At 36.9% G+C, this 20,700-nt stretch overlaps 1 protein-coding gene across 1 annotated transcript in view; it reads right to left on the reverse strand.

Moving 5' to 3' along the window:
- mmp28 (matrix metallopeptidase 28) overlaps positions 1-20,700 on the reverse strand; it is a 28,586-nt gene that overhangs the window by 4,092 nt on the left and 3,794 nt on the right. The window contains exons 3-6 of the mRNA XM_037775978.1: positions 19,386-19,585; positions 9,879-10,100; positions 9,024-9,269; positions 5,016-5,165 (exon numbers count right to left, since the gene is read on the reverse strand). Of these exons, the coding sequence (XP_037631906.1) occupies positions 5,016-5,165; positions 9,024-9,269; positions 9,879-10,100; positions 19,386-19,585 (818 nt within the window). The remainder of the gene's footprint in view (positions 1-5,015; positions 5,166-9,023; positions 9,270-9,878; positions 10,101-19,385; positions 19,586-20,700) is intronic.

A 20,700-nucleotide genomic window follows, 5' to 3' on the forward strand; every position in this document is an offset into this window, starting at 1 on the left:
TCCAATCTTTTTTATCTGATATACTATACTATGACTTTTTTTCGACAAACTATACTATGACTTTTTTTTTTACTTTTGTCGACAAACTATACTATGACTTTTTTTTTACTTTTTTTCGACAAACTATACTATGACTTTTTTCGACATACTATGACTTTTTTTTTTTATTTTTTTCGACATTATATATTATTACTTTTTTCGACATACTATGACTTTTTTTTTTTACTTTTTTCGACATTATATATTATTACTTTCGACATACTGTACTATGACTTTTTAATTTAAAAAAAAAAAACACTTTTTTCAACATACTGTACTGTGACCTTTTTTTTTTTTTTACTTTTTTCGACAAACCATATGACTTATTTTTTTATGGCTTTTTTAGACATTCTTTACTATGACTTTTTTTTTTTTTACTTTTTTCGACAAACTATACTATGATTTTTTCCAATCTTTTTTTTCTGATATACTATGACTTTTTATTTTACTTTTGTCAACAAACTATACTATGACTTTTTTCGACATACTATGACTTTTTTTTTTACTTTTTTTCGACATTATATATTATTACTTTTTTCGACATACTGTACTATGACTTTTTCATTTTAAAAAAACACTTTTTTCAACATACTGTACTATGATTTTTTTTTTTTTTTTACTTTTTTCGACAAACCATGACTTATTTTTTTTATTTTTATTTTTTTTATGGCTTTTTTAGACATTCTTTACTATGACTTTTTTTTTTTTTACTTTTTTCGACAAACTATACTATGATTTTTTCCAATCTTTTTTTTCTGATATACCATACTATGATTTTTTTTTTTTTACTTTTTTCGACATACTATACTTTGACTTTTTTTTTTACTTTTGTCGACAAACTATACTATGACTTTTTTTTAACTTTTTTTTGACAAACTATACTATGACTTTTTTTTAACTTTTTTTCGACAAACTATACTATGACTTTTTTCAACATACTATGACTTTTTTTTTTTAACTTTTTTTCGACAAACTATACTATGACTTTTTTCAACATACTATGACTTTTTTTTTTCTTTACTTTTTTCAACATACCATGATTTTTTTTTTTTTTTGCTTTTTAGAAAAAAAAATGTTATGACGTCGATATACTATGATTTTTTTTTTTTTTACTTTTTTCGACAAACTATACTATGATTTTTTCCAATCTTTTTTTTCTGATATATTATACTATGACTTTTTTTTAATTTTTTTCGACAAACTATACTATGACTTTTTTCGACATACTATGACTTTTTTTTTTTTACTTTTTTCGACATTATATATTATTACTTTTTTCGACATACTGTACTATGACTTTTTACAACATACTGTACTATGATTTTTTTTTTTACTTTTTTCGACAAACCATGACTTATTTTTTTTAGTTTTATTTTTTTTATGGCTTTTTTAGACATTCTTTACTATGACTTTTTTTTTTTTTTACTTTTTTCGACAAACTATACTATGATTTTTTCCAATCTTTTTTTTCTGATATACTATACTATGACTTTTTTTTTTACTTTTTTCGACATACTATACTTTGACTTTTTTTTTTACTTTTGTTGACAAACTATACTATGACTTTTTCTTACTTTTTTTCGACAAACTATACTGACTTTTTTCGACATACTGTACTATGACTTTTTAATTTTAAAAAAACACTTTTTTCAACATACTGTACTGTGACCTTTTTTTTTTTTTTTACTTTTTTCGACAAACCATATGACTTATTTTTTTTATGGCTTTTTTAGACATTCTTTACTATGACTTTTTTTTTTTTTACTTTTTTCGACAAACTATACTATGATTTTTTCCAATCTTTTTTTTCTGATATACTATACTATGACTTTTGTTTTTTACTTTTTTCGACATACTATACTTTGACTTTTTTTTTTACTTTTGTCGACAAACTATACTATGACTTTTTTTTTACTTTTTTTCGACAAACTATACTATGACTTTTTTCAACATACTATGACTTTTTTTTTTCTTTACTTTTTTCAACATACCATGATTTTTTTTTTTTTTACTTTTTAGAAAAAAAAATGTTCTGACTTGTCGCTATACTATGATTTTTTTTTTTTTACTTTTTTCGACAAACTATACTGTGATTTTTTTCCAATCTTTTTTTTCTGATATATTATACTATGACTTTTTTTTAATTTTTTTCGACAAACTATACTATGACTTTTTTCGACATACTATGACTTTTTTTTTTTTTACTTTTTTCGACATTATATATTATTACTTTTTTCGACATACTGTACTATGACTTTTTTTTTTACTTTTTTTTGACATAGTGACTTTTTTTTTTTAACTTTTTTTCGACATTATATATTATTACTTTTTTCGACATTATATATTATTACTTTTTTCGACATACTGTACTATGACTTTTTACAACATACTGTACTATGATTTTTTTTTTACTTTTTTCGACAAACCATGACTTATTTTTTTTAGTTTTATTTTTTTTATGGCTTTTTTAGACATTCTTTACTATGACTTTTTTTTTTTTTTTACTTTTTTCGACAAACTATACTATGATTTTTTCCAATCTTTTTTTTCTGATATACTATACTATGACTTTTGTTTTTTACTTTTTTCGACATACTATACTTTGACTTTTTTTTTACTTTTGTCGACAAACTATACTATGACTTTTTTTTTACTTTTTTTCGACAAACTATACTGACTTTTTTCAACATACTATGACTTTTTTTTTTTCTTTACTTTTTTCAACATACCATGATTTTTTTTACTTTTTTTCGACAAACTATACTGACTTTTTTCGACATACTGTACTATGACTTTTTAATTTTGAAAAAAACACTTTTTTCAACATACTGTACTGTGACTTTTTTTTTTTTTTACTTTTTTCGACAAACTATACTGTGATTTTTTTCCAATCTTTTTTTTCTGATATATTATACTATGACTTTTTTTTAATTTTTTTCGACAAACTATACTATGACTTTTTTCGACATACTATGACTTTTTTTTTTTTTACTTTTTTCGACATTATATATTATTACTTTTTTCGACATACTGTACTATGACTTTTTTTTTTACTTTTTTTCGACATACTGACTTTTTTTTTTTAACTTTTTTTCGACATTATATATAATTACTTTTTTCGACATTATATATTATTACTTTTTTCGACATACTGTACTATGACTTTTTACAACATACTGTACTATGATTTTTTTTTTTACTTTTTTCGACAAACCATGACTTATTTTTTTTAGTTTTATTTTTTTTATGGCTTTTTTAGACATTCTTTACTATGACTTTTTTTTTTTTTTTTACTTTTTTCGACAAACTATACTATGATTTTTTCCAATCTTTTTTTTCTGATATACTATACTATGACTTTTTTTTTTACTTTTTTCGACATACTATACTTTGACTTTTTTTTTTACTTTTGTTGACAAACTATACTATGACTTTTTCTTACTTTTTTTCGACAAACTATACTGACTTTTTTCGACATACTGTACTATGACTTTTTAATTTTGAAAAAAACACTTTTTTCAACATACTGTACTGTGACTTTTTTTTTTTTTTACTTTTTTCGACAAACCATATGACTTATTTTTTTTATGGCTTTTTTAGACATTCTTTACTATGACTTTTTTTTTTTTTTACTTTTTTCGACAAACTATACTATGATTTTTTCCAATCTTTTTTTTCTGATATACTATACTATGACTTTTTTTTTTTTACTTTTGTCGACAAACTATACTATGACTTTTTTTCGACAAACTATACTATGACTTTTTTCAACATACTATGACTTTTTTTTTTAACTTTTTTCGACATTATATATAATTACTTTTTTCGACATACCATGATTTTTTTTTTTTTGCTTTTTAGAAAAAAAAATGTTATGACTTGTCAATATACTATGATTTTTTTTTTTTTTTACTTTTTTCGACAAACTATACTATGATTTTTTCCAATCTTTTTTTTCTGATATATTATACTATGACTTTTTTTTTTTTACTTTTTTCGACATTATATATTATTACTTTTTTCGACATACTGTACTATGACTTTTTTTTTTACTTTTTTCGACAAACCATGACTTATTTTTTTTAGTTTTATTTTTTTTATGGCTTTTTTAGACATTCTTTACTATGACTTTTTTTTTTTTTTTTTTACTTTTTTCGACAAACTATACTATGATTTTTTCCAATCTTTTTTTTCTGATATACTATACTATGACTTTTTTTTACTTTTTTCGACATACTATACTTTGACTTTTTTTTTTACTTTTTTCGACAAACTATACTATGACTTTTTTCGACATACTGTACTATGACTTTTTTTTTTCTTTACTTTTTTCAACATACCATGATTTTTTTTTTTTTTTGCTTTTTAGAAAAAAAAATGTTATGACTTGTCGGCATACTATGATTTTTTTTTTTTTTACTTTTTTCAACAAATTATACTATGACTTTTTTTTTACTTTTTTCGAAAAACCATACGATGACTTTTTTCGACATAATATAATTTTTAAAAAAAGTCATGGTGTGGTATGTTAAAAAAAAGGCATAGTATAGTATGTCAAAAATTTGGTCCCTATCATGCATTTTTGTTCACATGCCATGGTGGGTATAGGTTAAGAGGGAGCTCCTACATGACATCTTCCCCCTGAAGATCACCAAAGTCTCATGTATTACTTTCTATCAAAGCTCAAAGTTTATTGGTCATCAGTTGAAAGCGTTGGATAAAAATCTTTTCTTAGAGAATAAACTGGTGCAGAAAATAATTGGATGAAAACTTTCTGCTCTTTTTCCTGTTTTGTTTTGTTTCATTTCAAGTCCCTATAATATAGCTTTGTCAACTTGTTTTAGAGAGATAAATATGGTAACATCCGTTTCTGCAGGATTTTATTTTATTTTTCTGCTTTTTTAAGGCACACCAGTAACCACAGTCATGAAGGATGTGGCTGAATGTTATTTTCTAATACATCCTCCGGAGCTCACCCATAGTGATGGCATCAAAGACACCCTGGCAGTAGAGAGGCTGTCCCGTGGTCTGATGCCCGTTGTGAAGCTCTGTGAACTCCCACTCCTGCAGAGTGGCGTGCAATACCTGGCCTGGTAGCCTCACAAGGCGATTACCTGATGGCTTTCCTGAGGGAATAAACAAAGCAACAAAACAGTGAACCTTAAAGGCATCATGAAAGTCATAATCACTTTGAGTAGGGTTGTTGTCTGTCCACCTTTGCTTAAATCTCCTATGCATAAGTTGTTATTTAAAACCTACAGTGACCAAACAAAGCTGTGATGACAGACAGTATGTTACTGAGAGGCACAGATAGTCTTATTTCTCATGCATGCCAAAAGCTATTTTAGTATATATCTAAATTGGACAGCATGGGAACAAATTGAAAGACAAACAGTGGAGACTTCTCCTAAAACAGGACTTGGATAATGTTAACATTTAAATTGTCCTTTACAGGATGTGGCTGAGTTGATGTATACTGATGGATGACATTACACTGCACAGGAAATAAACAAAGAACTCTAGATAGAGCCATGCTGAAACCTTAAACTTACTTTAGTGTTGGCACAAAAAAAAACTGTTTTTTGGCCTGTACAGCCTCACAGTGCAGATTCCTGGCACATGAGATCAAAAGAATAAAGGAAGAATGCAAGTAGGACAAAAGGAAAAAGCACAACATACCGAAGCATAAGATAGTTCTTTAGACATGATTATAGCCATTTTGTTTGCAAGGAGCTGAACAAACATTTGTGTAGGAGGTGGATAAAATCAGCACACCCAAGAACAGGAGGAAGACGGCAGGAAAAATAGATATACACACACCACAGTGGATAACACATGAACAGCTAACCAGAAACGGTGTGTGTGTGTGTGTGTGTGTGTGTGTGCGTGCGTGCGTGCGTGCGTGCGTGCGTGCGTGCGTGCGTGCGTAGGAGCAGTGTTGTAAGATAAGGGCTGGATGTCTGACTTCACTCAAACACAAAACCTCCCTCTTTACGCTGTTTACATTCATCAGTGGTGGAAGAAGTGTTCAGTTCTGCTTCAGTGAAAAGTATCAAAATGTAAAAAGTCCTGCATTCAAAATGTCATGAGTATTATTAACAAAATGTACTTAGTATTAAAAGTACTAATTATGCAGAATGCTGATTATTTTGTTGCATTAACTTGTTAGCAGCATTTTAATGTTGCAGCTGATCGAGATAGAACTAATTCTAACAACTTCATATATGGTTTGGTAGTTTAATCTATAAATGAAGTACAACTGTAACTTACAGATGTTATGTTACAGATTAAAGTACCTAACAGTATATATATAATGGTTCAAATCAATCCACTTTGACCAACTACAGTGGTAAAATGCTACTTAGACGTTAATGCATCAGTAATAATAATCTATTTAATACAATAACACTCACAGGGGCCAACGTTTGATACTTTAAGGGTAGTTTTCTAATAATACTAAATAATAAATCATAGTAACGTTTTCAATGCAGGACTTTTACTTGTAATTAAAGGACCCGTGTGTAGGATTTAGTGGAATCTAGTGGTGAGGTTGCAGATTGCAACCAACTGAATACCACTCTGCCCGCCAATTCCTTTTCAGGCGTGTCGGAGAACTACGGTGGCCTTCAGGTAACGTAAAAACATGAGAGGCTCTCTCTAGAGCCCTTGTTTGGTTTTTCCATTCTGGGCTACTGTAGAAACATGGTGGACTCCGTGAAGAGGACCCGCTCCCTATGTAGATATGAAGGGCTCATTTTAAGCTAACGAAAACACAAGTTTCAGGTGATTATACACTAATGAAAACATAGTTGTGAATATTAGATTCCATTCCTGCCAATAAATCCCCCTAAATCCAACACGCTGGACCTTTAAGGATTTTTATATTGTGGTATAACTATTACTTCAGTAAAGGATCGGATTACCACTGCTGTTCATCGTACATACTGTGTCTTATAAAAGCAGAACCACCACGAGCATGGTGTTTAATATAAGATGTGTCGAGGGTTGTCATGTTTCTAGTCACAGAGCAATCAGAGGAGCTCTGGAAACTGACATATGCAGGCTGCCTAACATCTGCTTCTCATCAGATCATAATGCCAACACGAGGAATTATTCAACACACACACACAAGCAGATATACGCACAGCTCATATCTTTAAGCAGATGTAGCATTTTCAGGATGCCTGCCGTCCACGTCTGTCTCTGGAGCTGCTTGACATTTACATGGGAGCAGCTGCAGAAATTACTGCCACAGGGTGAAAATCAGGTTGATAACATGTTAAAAGCATGTTGCTCTTTGCTAAACTCCACCTGAGCAACTAAAAGAATCCTGGATAACATTTTGTGAAGTAATAAAAAAAGGTTAGAGTGAGCGGTCGTGGATTCTTAATATAATAAGCAAACATTGCCAGGTTGAGCTTTCAGTGTAAAGCAAACACATACAGCTCAATGAGCAACTAAAAACTAATCATCTGTTCTAATTACTGCTCATTAGTGGCTATTAATTCAATATGGTCACATAATAAATCAAAGTGGCGTTAAGTGCTGCAGTTATTGAGCGTAACTGAGCTGAAAATGTAAATGAGTGTCTGAGGCAGCAGAGTGGTAAGTTGCTGTTTTTGTTTTTAATCCAGAGTGAATAAGGGAGGCCCTGAGGAGAAAAGGCTGGTAAATACCATTTTAGGAAGCTGAGGCCAGAATATCTCCAGAGGCAGAGCAGATGGGACTCCTCAAATATTAAACAGAAAAAGAGGAATCTGGACGTGGCCTGCCTGCCAGCTTCTGTTGGGCTGAATTTCCAGTTCAGGGTTGAATTATCCAAAGATTGCGAGGCTGTCCTGCAGCCATGCAAACTTTCCTGCAGCATGCTGTGCTCTTTACCGGCCCTTTGCAGCTGTTTACCAGGGAAAGCACTTAATGCACTATTTGCATCTTGTACATTCAAAGTACCACATCATCATCACACAGGAGGAAGTAATTGCAGAATGTACTTTAAAAGACGATGTTCTTGTGCAACTGCTGCAGTGAAATCAGTATCTTAGCTGCTGAGAAAACACAAGCAACAGGAGAAGTCCGCACATGTGGAAACCTGCCTTATAAATGCCAGAAGGGACAACACACTGCTCATGGTAAACAGAAACTATTATATTTGTCATGCACACAGACGTATGTAACGCTCCAACACGCTGCAACAACAGCAGAGCCGACAAAACTCCCAGGTAAACACTGTGTGTAGCACTGAGAAGCTGGATAATAATAATATACAAACAGCCCACTGACTGTGTGTAACTGTGTTTTGGTGTGTGTGTGCACGTGTTTCAGGGCAGAGTGTTATTTTGACTTTAACACCACCTCTGCTGCCCTCAGTCTAAACCTACTTTTCTCAGCAGCTGAGAGGTCACAGAGCTGGAACTGATAGAACAGACTCCTCATGCTGTTAAGAGACAAACTCAACTATAAACACAAAGAGAGGGTGTTGTATGAAGTAAAAAAAATTACTCTACTTCTGCGTTTTACTCAAAGACAAGTCTGGTTTCATAACAAGTCAGTAATTCAAGTAAGTGGTTCTATGTATTCCAATAATAGTTCATTTTAAACTTGCAACCTCATTTCACCATCTTTAACTCAGCCGTCCTGAGGCCAGACAGTGAGACATTTGTCATCTGTCCACTAAAGAGCCCTCCGACCCCCAACCCTTCACACTTTAAACAAGAGGAAAAAGTGGTAAAAATATCTCTGTGTCAAGTGAAGGTGCTACGTTTAACACTCCTCCTGACTGTGGGACTACACACTTTCCATGCCACTAAGAAAACATTTCCCTTGAGTTGAGCTGTCAAGCTTCGTTTGGCATCTTGGAAATATTTGAATCTGGATGAGAATTTACAGTCAAACATTTTTGAACAATTGCTTGTCCACACAGTTTGTAACAATGAACCCACAAACATGATCTGGAAGAGATCACCATGAAAAAGGTATCATCTCACCGTACAGCTGCTGCACTGCGATGATGTCGTCCCAGCTCAGCACCAGGCTGCGGCCCAGTTTCCTGTAGTACGGCGACATTAAGGCGTGACGGACGGGGGAGTGCTCCAGTCCCAGCGTGTGTCCGATCTCGTGGGCGGTCACCATGAACAGGTTGTGTCCCTTGTGTCCGTTTAGCGTCCACCTCTCCGCCATGTCGAAGTGGGCCTCCCCCCGGCGAGGCAGGAAGGCGTGAGCCAGAGTTCCTCCTGAAAGTCCAAGAAGAGAGAAACACTTAGAGGCAGTGTGTCGTACAGTATCAGAATTACTTTACAGTTCAACATCAGTCATATCTGACTGAAATAAAGTTATACATTCACAAAAACCGAGTGGTGACTTGAGTAACTGTTCGGTTGGTTGATGAGGAGTCACAGGTGGACATTGCTTCATATTAAGAGGTCACATGCAAATAACCCTGGAAACCACTGCTCAAACTATATTATACATTATACCATACTTGTGACACTAATACAATGTTTCCTGCAGGTGGCCACACATCTTTAAATACACTAACCTGATAAGTTAACATCATGTTTACAAATCCTGCAAACTCTTGTTATTGTGTAATTCAGGTCAGTGCAGAGTGTGTTATCAAACTAATATCTTAATCTGGTTTATTCACAGTAATCTAGTTATTGTGAACACACAAACAGCAGGACTTGTTCAGCTTTATTTGTTCAGGAAGTTGGGATCAAGTTTCCATTTGCATGAGAAGCCCGGGAGCAAATTACATACACAAGATCATGACACAAAACAGTCATCACACACAGATCAGATAGATAGATCAATGATTGAATCAGTGTGTTGTTGTCCCTGACCTGGTCCGTCGAAGGCATTGCTGGCCCCGTCGTTGTGGTCTCCCTCGTAAAATGCCAGACGGATGTCTGCGGGACCTTCAGGGGCCTCCTGGAACACCAGGCCAGACACGTTGCTCCACAGCTGGAAGGCAGCGCGCACCGCCAGCCGCACAGAGCCCAAAGTCAGGTGGCGAGGACAGTTCACTATCTGGTAGGTCAGATGACGTTTGTACCACTTCTCAGCTGGAGAAAACAACCACACGCAGAGAGAAAGAGATACAGAGATATGAGACATGCGGGTACGAAGCTCAAAATCAGATTCATCACAGACTTACAGCGAGTGCAAATGCAGATAAGCTCAAATCACCAGATAATCAAAAGAATAACCCTGGCAGTGTTTCTGTGAGCAAGAACATTTCAACGTTTTGTCAATAAAACACTTTTTATTGTAATAATCTAACACAAATGAGTTATGCGAGCTACATATTTGAATGCATGGGACATTTTCACTTCAACCTTTTTCCACTTTCACCACATGCCATCACTCATTTCGGTTGGCTTCATTAAAAATATTAGTTTGAGAGTCAGAAGCTAGCACATTGTTTTGCTGTTGCATTTGTAGCCACCTCCATTACATTTTCTTTCTCAGTGTTTTGTGTGTAGCAAAAAAAAAGCTCCATTGCTTTCCATAAATTATTGAAAAAACACTTCAATGAGCCAGACTGTTGCACTGAGCATGCGTGGATTATGAGACAATGGGCCCCTGGTGCACAAACATGCAAAAGGCCCCACCACCTCTCCTACAAAGACAGACTTTATAGGTGTTTGGTTTCTTTTTGTTGTGGTTTTGTGTCTCTTTGTGGACCTTTTGTGTCACTTTATAATTGTTTTTGGTCTTAGTTATTTTTTGTCTGAGGTTGTTTTACCTCTTTTTGTACACACACATCACACGCTCTTGTTGTTGTTTGTGTCTCTTTGTAGTCGTTTTATGTTTCTTTGTGGTCATTTTGAGTCTCTTCCTGGTTCGTACCAAAGCCTATAGAAAGGAGGCTGGGTCACAGGCAGACATGGATCTTGGGGTATGGGGTATGACACATGCGCAGTGTAGCTGAAGCTGCGGTCGTGCGTTGCGATTGGCTCAATTTTGGCCAGTGCAGACTAGATTTTACTGCGCATGTGTTATACCCCCGAAGATGTGACGCGTTGATGATGCGTGACCCAGCCTCCTTCAATAGGCCTTGGTTCGTACATGTCTATTTGAGTGTCATTTTGAAGGTGAAGACCAGGGGCCTGGTCCCGGTAGGGTAAAAGAGTATTCCATCCACGGCACTGAGTGACATGTTCCTTCATTACAATTAACATGGGCACTGTGGTTACATTTGTGTGGCCTAAATACATCGTAAATACTCACTAACACATCAAATCCCTGGTTGAAAATCGTCCCCAATGAATGCACAATTTACTCATGTTTGAGTGATGTATTCTAAAAACTACAGCGCCCAACTAATTTAGTGAATGATTTTGCCTTTACGTATAATATACATTTTTAAAAACAGGTCACAAATATATTATATTTGTGACCTGTTTTTAAAAATGTACCTCTTCAGTAGGAATGAATGGGCTTGGAGCTGATGGCTTTTCAAAGTTCCTGTTACTGATAATGCCTCTGACAGTCCTTGAAACAAATATATACACACTGAGACCATGAAATTAATTTTCATCCAACTAATCTGGCTATTTTCTGTCGGTTTGTATGCAAACTTGTTTGAATTCATGCCTGGTATTTCTACTGTTTTTTCTTTATTGACATTTAAGGTAGTTTTGAAAATAGTTTCACAACAATTCATATTACTGGAGTAGATACGTATTTACATCTTGCATATCTGTATTATAAATTCGGATGTCACATGTCCCATGTTCAGCCGTGATGTTTTGAAGTAGAGCCTCTCCACATCCAAAATGATAGGATGTTAACCACATTAGCTCCCAGCTGGGTAAACTAACAAGCACTCTGAGTACACGCTTGACTAAACAATTTACTTCAACACGTGTCTGTGGTTTCTCAGCTTAGACATAATTACACGTGTCGCAAACTTCAGAATCTCACATTTGTTTTAGGGATAAAGAGAAGTGGGGAGTTAAATTCAGCCGTTCTTTAATTTACAAAATGCTAATCTCTTCGTATATACGTGGGATTACTCAATGTAGTAATCTGGAGACAAAGCAAACACACACATAAGCTCTCGACCATGCAGCACACATTCACAACAAGCAGACGGAGTGGCCGCCTCACAGGAAACAATCATTAGATAAAATGAACCTTTAGGGAGCGGCAGCCGGAGATGCTGGACTATGACTGTTCAAGAGTGGACTGCAGTGGTTAAAGAGTTGGTGAACACGTTTTAAACAAGAAGAGGAATTTTCAGAAGCAGATTTGGATGTTATAATCGTCTAAATCTCCCAAAAAAATAGCTAAAATTGTTCAGATTTTCTATACTTCTAGTCCTCTAACTTTTTCATATTGACACAAGATTGCTCAAGAGATGATGAAAATATTTGTTACCTTATACCTGGACAAATAAACTTAAAATGCAGGATGAATATCTCTTTAAAATTATCATATTTTAAATAATTAATTAATTAATTCCATGGAAATGGCCACATGCAAACCAGCAACTGACATTTACCTTATGCTTTTATTTTGCTTTATTTTTATTAATATTTCCAACCAAAATGAATGTCACATGAGCAGCACAATACTTGCACAGGAACAGGGTCTTTCAATGACGTATGTGCATCCTATAGGCTCGTATATATAGTCAATTCCTTCCAGTATTCTACATATTGTTCATATCATAGTCTTAAAACAAAAAGTAAACATTACCGCTGCAAAGGTGCAGTGGCAATAACTCTAACAAAATGAGTTTACTGCCCTTTAAAAGTATTTGTACTTGTATTGGTAAGAGGACTTGAGAGGCTGATACGCAGAGTGCTAGAACCAAATCCAATGGAAGTAGCTTGTGTAGTAGGTAGTGCACTTCATGCACTTTATAAACTTACACATACTTTCACATTTGAGGCTTAACTAGAGAGTGGCAAGATAGCTCAAGCACACTTACAGTTGTCAAAATATTTAAAGATGCGGTATATGTTTGCCCCGATGTGGAGGCCAAATGCGAGTGGGAGGTCTGCAGATACGCCTGCATTGCACACTTCTGCTCAATCACACACGGAGGCAGTCAGGTTTGAGAATGTGGACCTTTGAGTTATTTGGATGCCGTTTGTGCTCGGTTAAAAAAATAATATACAGCAGAGAGTCATGTGAAAGATGAGAGCGATAAACAAGAGGTATGCATGCATTACTGTGAACTGCCATGAGACCTCAATAGCACCCTGGAGAAAGGAAAATATCTGGATATCTGGAGCCATTAAGACATGGGTCTGGCAATGACATCAATGTGTGTTTCTCTTTACAGACAGAATTTGTGCTTCAGCAGCAACTCAACACAAATCTCGGTGTAAACTTGAGTTGTGTAAACTTGATCCTTATTTTTGTTGCAACGCTTCACAGAAATATTAGATAATAAAAGTGGAAGCAGCAGGGCCTCGAACACTACAACTGTATGGGAGTGAATAACATCCATCCCATTGATTTACATTCATTCAAGAAAAAAAACTAAAATTACCGCCTCGCGGTTGTATGCATCTGCCAACCAGTCAAGTAGCAGTTTATCACTCATCACTTCATCATTTTATCCTGTTAGACATTTGTCTGAAATTGTGATAATTAGTATATGAATTTTTAAAGTTATGGCCAAAAACATGCTTTGTGAGGTCACAGGAACCTTGACCTTTAACCACCAAATTCTAATCAGTTCATCCTTGAGTCCAAGTCAGTGGGCTACCTCCGGGTCTGAAAAGTGAAGCCAATGCTGAAGTGCCTTAAACTTGCATTCTTTCTAATAGCCAGCAGGGGGCGACTCCTCTGGTTGCAAAAAGAAGTCTGATTGTATAGAAGTCTATGAGAAAATGACCCTACTTCTCACTTGATTTATTACCTCAGTAAACATTATAAACATGAGTTTATGGTCTCAATCGCTAGTTTCAATGTGTCTTCTTCAATAAAGCATGATGTTCATTTAGTAAATTATGGTCCCATTTAGAGTCAAATAGACCGTAAAGCAGGGTATGCTTTAGGGCGTGGCTACCTTTGGATTGAAAGGTCTCTACCATAGCGTTGTCCAGTCTGGGTGTTGTCTGTGTTTTCGACTTACAACTTTATCTCTTTCACAGTGTGTTTTCAGTTCACAACTTTTTGGTCGCCTAAAAACGTCTTATTCAGCTTTCAGTTGTACTTAGCTCCATCCTTTCGTGTCACTTCTGGTTGCAAAGAACCAAGATGACGACGGCCAAAATGCCAAATTCAAGGCTTCAAAACGGCAGTCCACAAACCAATGGGCGACGTCACGGTGACTATGTTCACTTCTTATTTACAGTTTATGGTCCAAGTGGACGTTTGTGCCAAATTTGAAGAAATTCCCTCCGAGCATTCCTGAGATATCGCGTTCACGAGAATGGGACGGACAGCCCGAAAACATAATGCAATAAAAAAAGATACAAGAGGTAACAAGAAGGTAAGAATTGACCACTCCCCAGCTTTCCCAACCCAGCTTCATGTTTCACTCCCAGATGAACTACATGCATCAGGCTTGTTGCCACATGATGTGTGTAGATCTGTATTCTCAGCAGAGCTCAGGCGCCTAATTCTCGCCGTCTCAGACCGCCGTAGAGTAAGAGGTCCCCGAGGACGGCAGAGAAGCCAGGAAGTCAGATACACAAGACATTCCCTCACTTCCCTTATGGAAGCAATTATGATGCCCTCTATAGCAGCAGTGTGGGGAGGGCGGGTTATCACACACATTAGGAAGTCACTGAGATCACCTGATAGCCAACGTTATTGTTTGTGGAGGTGCAGAAAGATTTTGTTTGTTACTGTTGTCAACTTGGAGGCTGTTTGACACAGCTAAATGTTAAGGTCAGGACGCTAACATGCTCACAATTTAGGGCTGTCAATCGATTAAAATAGTTAATTGCGATTAATCGCAAATTAATCTGGGTATGCAGAAATATGGTTGCTTTATGCAAATTAATGTTTATATTTATTACTGGAAAATCAATTAACAACACAAAACAATAACAAATATTGTCCAGAAACCCTCACAGGTACTGCATTTAACATAAAAAATATGCTAAAATCATAACATGGCAATCTCAAGTCCAACAGGCAACAACAGCTGTCAGTGTGCTGACACACTGACACCTGACTAGAACTTTACCAAAACAAAACATTTAGCGTAAGTTTATGTTTAGGTTATTTAGCCTCCTTCACAGCAAGTTGGACATGTTTGGTACCAATGAATTCCTTAGGTGTTACAGTTCCAATGATGCCAGTATCTTCACTCTAGCTTTAAACTGAGCACGCTACAACCTAAAAATCACATGTGGCGTTAAAACGAATTGGTTCATCATCTGAGCGTTTTAGCATTGACTAATCAAGCAATAGTTGTGAGCAAAACCCTGAGCTCCAATCTGTGCATTCTGCTGTAATAGTGTAAAATTACAGTAATCAACATTGTTGTAAAATGGCAATAAAGTGGTTAACCGTTTCCAGAGCATTGCACAGATGAGATCCATAAGTGCACACATCTGAAACACATACACACACACACACACAACCACACCTATCGCACACTTGTGGCGCTTATCTTGGAGAAGGGTGGTGGAATGTCAGCTCTGAAAATATCAGTGGGAACGACCATCAGATTCCACCACAAGTCAAGGTGTGTTTACAGTTTCCAGGAAGCTCAGAAGCAGCCATGTTCACACAAAACAAAATCTCATCACACCACAGCTGAGAGTGAATAAACAGGCGGCCCGTCATCTAACTCATCTGCATGTTGCTGTAGTCTGCAGGCTGCGTTTAATAGCCAGTGTCAGCTGTCAAGGACAAACTACTCAAAGAGTTAAGCATTGGGTTTAAGTCACGGATGGGATGGCTAGCAGGTATCCTAACTGCAGAGAGGATTGGTAAACTACAAGGGTGGGCGGATCAATACCTGAAATATCAATACTACTGATCCAGAAACAATGAAAGAGCAAACAGTCAGGGGTAAATGGAAAACGGACTCACATTTATACAGCGCCTTTCTAGTCTACCGACCACTCAAAGCGCTTTACACTACATGTCAGCATTCACCCATTCACACACACGTTCATACACTGATGGCAGAGGCTGCCATGCAACGTGCCAACCTGCCCATCAGGATCTAATCTAAATACTCATTCACACACCGATGGCACAGCCTTCGGTAGCAATTTGGGGTTAAGTATCTTGCTTACACTTCGACATGTGGACTGAAGGAGCCGGGATCAAACCGCCGACCTTCTGATTGGTGGGCGACCTGCTCTACCCGCTGAGCCACAGAGATAAAGTTTATCTAACAAAGGTGGGTTCACTGGCATTTAACCAAGTCTGAATCTGTTCGACCAACTCTCTCAGTAAGCATTCATCAAATCACGGGCAGAAAGATAACTGCTGCCGCTGTAGGACAAAGCAAACTAATGTTTGAGTACAAGGCGGTGGTTACACAGCCTCACTATACTCACAATTAAGTCATTACAAAGCAACATCAGTGGATATATGAAGCCAGATCTAAAAGAGGTTTGACCTGAGGGTGTAAAAGTATCTGCCACTTAACTCTTTGTGTAATAATACTGCCACCTGTCATATGAGTCACGTCTGGGACCAAAATAATGACAGAGAATTGTTTTCTTAATCAAGAACAGGCTGTAATCCATCCATATGTCAGTCACTCAGCAAGATATCCACTCATTTAGCCAGTAAGATTTCTGGCCATTGAGATAGTCAGCCAGTCTGGCGAACAAATAATCCAGTCAGTCAGTTATGGATGTGTTTACCAGAAGGAACATGTCAGGTACTGACATGAAGAGGCAGCAGCAAACATCAGCCGCTGCTGCATTCCCCAAACGTTAGCCAACTTTGTCAGTGACAGGAATGCAGAGGCTACGCACATCATGAGGCTGGAGGCACAAGCAGAGAGAGAGAAGAAAACCTCCTACTCCTGGTGTTGTCACCAGCCTGCTGCTGCTGATGTGCATTCATTGAGATAGTAAGAACAAAAGAAATATGAAAACATAAGCCATCAAAGACACAAAATCCAAAGATGGCAACAGCCAAAATGCCGAACTTAAGGCTTCAAAAAACAGCAGTCCACAAACCAATGTGTGATGACGTGGTGACTATGTCAGTCTATGGTTTTAACATGCATGCTATAAGTCTATAACAAGGTGAAAATGGATCCAGATACATAAGAAATAATACTCCTGGGTCCGTGCTCTGACTTGCCACCAAATTTCATTGAAATCCATCGAGTCATTTTTGAGATATCCTGCTGGCAACGTCACCAAATGAACAGATTCCCTGAGCCATATGGCTTTATCAACCCCTATTGTTTTGTGAGGTCAGTGAGTGCACCTTTGACCACCAAAATCAAATCAGTTCATCCTTGACTTCAAGTGGATGTTTGTGCCAAATGTAATACAGTTCCCTTCAGGTGTCCCTGAGATATCGCTTTCATGAGAATGGGACGACTATAAGGTCACAGTGACGTTGAAAAACAAATTCTAATCATTTCACCCTTGAGTCTGAGTGGATATTTAATGCATAATGCTTCCGGCTACGGCTGTTGCCAGCATGGAGGCATAAAAAAATCCATTCCCAGCTCCACTCAATATCTCCCACACATGTTTATATAAGAGAGAAATTACACCACTTGGTAGTTCTCAAAAATGTTCTGTAAAGCACCCAAAGACAGGAGGGGAGTACCTCAATTACCTCACAGAGTCTGCAAGAAATCAGGCAGTGCCCAGCTGCACTCTTTACCACCGTTAACACTTTAAATCCTGCCGTCTGTAGCCAGTTCAAATTGTAATGAGCTCGCCAATGAATGTGTGCCCATGGCAAGACATTTGGATAATCTCCAACTAGAGCCTCAATAATTATTTAGAGGAATTTAAAGGCGGCACTGGTCAAAACTGGAGCATCTGTAGCGACATAACTTGGAATTATAGAGGAAATTGCTTAGATGCGAGAGCTCAGACAGAAACTGGAACTGGAGCTGCTGTTGTTTCACAGACATCTCCCAAATCATTTTACAAACAAATAAAAACTGTCCAGAGGGTTAAGAGGTCTCTTTGATTCGAGGGATTTTCAAACCTTCTCAACCTACAGAAGAGCATGTAACTCCTAGACTAAAGATATTAAAATGTTACTGTGCAGGTTTCCCCCAGTAAAGATGACGTACAAGATACAAGGACTTGTGTAATTGCGGCTCAGAGGAGGAACCATCCAGGCTGACACGTGCAACATCAGACGCTCCACCAGCTTTAATTACACCCTTCAGCTCTATTTAGTACTTTAGTTTACGGAGGTGGACCCTCCCAGTTAACTGGTGTCTTTATGACCACTAAACAACAGGACACACAAAACCTACACATACAGGGCAATAGGGTTACGAAAGGTCGGTAAATTTCCAGAAAATGTTCTATGGGAAGTCAGGAATTTGGGAAATTTTGCAATTTCAATATAAAATCTTACCTTTTAATAGTGAAAATACACATAAAGCAATACTAGGTCTTATGACATGTTTTTGTTAGACGTAAGCGCATTTAATTGAATTGTAACCATGCATGGCATTCAGCAGGCATTATCCTCCAGATCCCAACAACATCAGCCGCCTCCGAGTGCAACTAGTCCTTGTTTGGGAACGCTCACACCAAGACACGCAACAGGCTGACTTTTTCATTTTTATTAAATACAGCCTGAGCAAGTAACTATTGTCATTTTACTACCGTTATTTCACATTAATTCCCATATTGAATATTCACAGAATTTTGCCCTAAATGGCAATTAATGATATCACAGCTTGCCAGTGTTCAGTTTACACTGCACATTAACATATTGCTCCCTCATATAGATACCAGAAACATAAACTAGGGGTGTAAGAAAATATTGAGTATCGCGATATTATGTTTTGTGATACTGTATCGATTATCAAAAACACTATTGACTTTTAATTAATAGTTTTCATGCAAAGATTAACTCATACGAACTCAACTAATACTTTATTTCATTTGCAAAGCGATGCACCCTCTCACTGTGATAAATGCAAATGCAGATTCCACTTTTCTGATTTCATAAAAAAGTAAACTTTGTTTTACTCAGATTTTATGCATATGGCGGTGTGTTCTTTATACTATGACAGTTTTCCTAAAATTCGATTTTTAAAAAATCGCAATATATCGTCTTGCTTTCAGTATCGCAATATATCACAATATATTGAATCGTAACCCCTTTATCATGATATTTATTGTATCGCAAGATTTTTGCCAATGCACAGCCCTACTATAAACATGGTGTCTCACATAAGTACAGGTTACACACAATACCTTGCACATAAGAGCGCCTCCTGCGGCGCTGTGGTTGTCTGAGAGCGGCACTCTTCCCAGTGAAGATGGCGTTTACTCTCTGAGCCCAGATCTGCTGGCTGCCCTCATCCGACACCCCACAGCGGGGCTCTGCCATCTGCCTCAGGGTGGCGCTGTCAAGCTCGCCCGTGACAGGAAGCCGGGACAACCACTGGAACTCGCTGCAGAGAGAGGAAATGTTTGCATGATGCTCTTCAGGCAAGTTTAGAAGAGTTTAAAGGAACTGTGTGTAACATTTAGGGGGATCTATTAGCAGAAATGGAATATAATAAGTATGTTTTCTTTAGTGTATAATCACCTAAAATACAAATCATTGTGTTTTCATTACCTTAGAATGAGCCGTTTATATCTAATTATGGAGCGGGTCCTCTCCACTGAGTCCGCCATGTTTCTACAGTAGCCCAGATCGGACAAACCAAACACTGGCTCTAGATAGGGTCATTTACGTTTTCATATTTTCGCGTCGGCGTTCTCCTACACGCTTGGTACACGGGAGAGGCTTCAGTTGGTTTCAATCTCTTCACCTCACCGCTAGATGCCGGCAGGTCCAGAGGAGATTGCAACCAACTGAAGCCTTTCCCGCGTGCCAAGCGTGCTGGAGAACTACAGTGACCGACGTGAAAATGTGAATGGCCCTCTCTGGAGCTATTAGGAGCAGAGCCAGTGCGTAGAGTGTGTGTGTACGTGGGAAGTGAGTGGTGAAGCAAGAGAGAGATAGCGGCGGCGGTGGCAGCGGCATCGAGTAGCGTTATCGACTCCGGCCCAAGCAGGAGAAGTTAATAGAGTTTGGTTTATCCGTTCTGGGCTACTGTAGAAACATGGCGGAGCAACATGGCGGACTCTGTGAAGAAGACCCGCTCCCTTTGTAGATATAAACGGCTCCTTCTAAGGTAACAAAAACACAACGATTCTGATTATCAGGTGATTATAAACTAAAGAAAACATACTTATTAATATTATATTCCATTTCTGCCAATAGATCCTCCTAATTGTTACACACTGTTCCTTTAACACATTGCTCATAATACTGCTGAATAAAGATATGTAATGCAATTTCTTAAATGTACCGCGGTGTCATGAAGCTGTCAGTGGTTTTTACAACACAGACAGCGGCTGGATGGAACGGTGGCTCAAGAGGTTCATAAATTATTTACATCTATTTATCATTTCAATGTTTGAGACAGGCTGAAACATTTTGAAGCTCATCACAGGATGAACATGTTGACACTTTACATGTTTGTCAACCGCACACAGTTTACCACCCAACGCTCAGCAC

This window comes from Sebastes umbrosus, chromosome 7, assembly GCF_015220745.1.
Source record: "Sebastes umbrosus isolate fSebUmb1 chromosome 7, fSebUmb1.pri, whole genome shotgun sequence".
NCBI classification, from domain to species: domain Eukaryota; kingdom Metazoa; phylum Chordata; class Actinopteri; order Perciformes; family Sebastidae; genus Sebastes; species Sebastes umbrosus.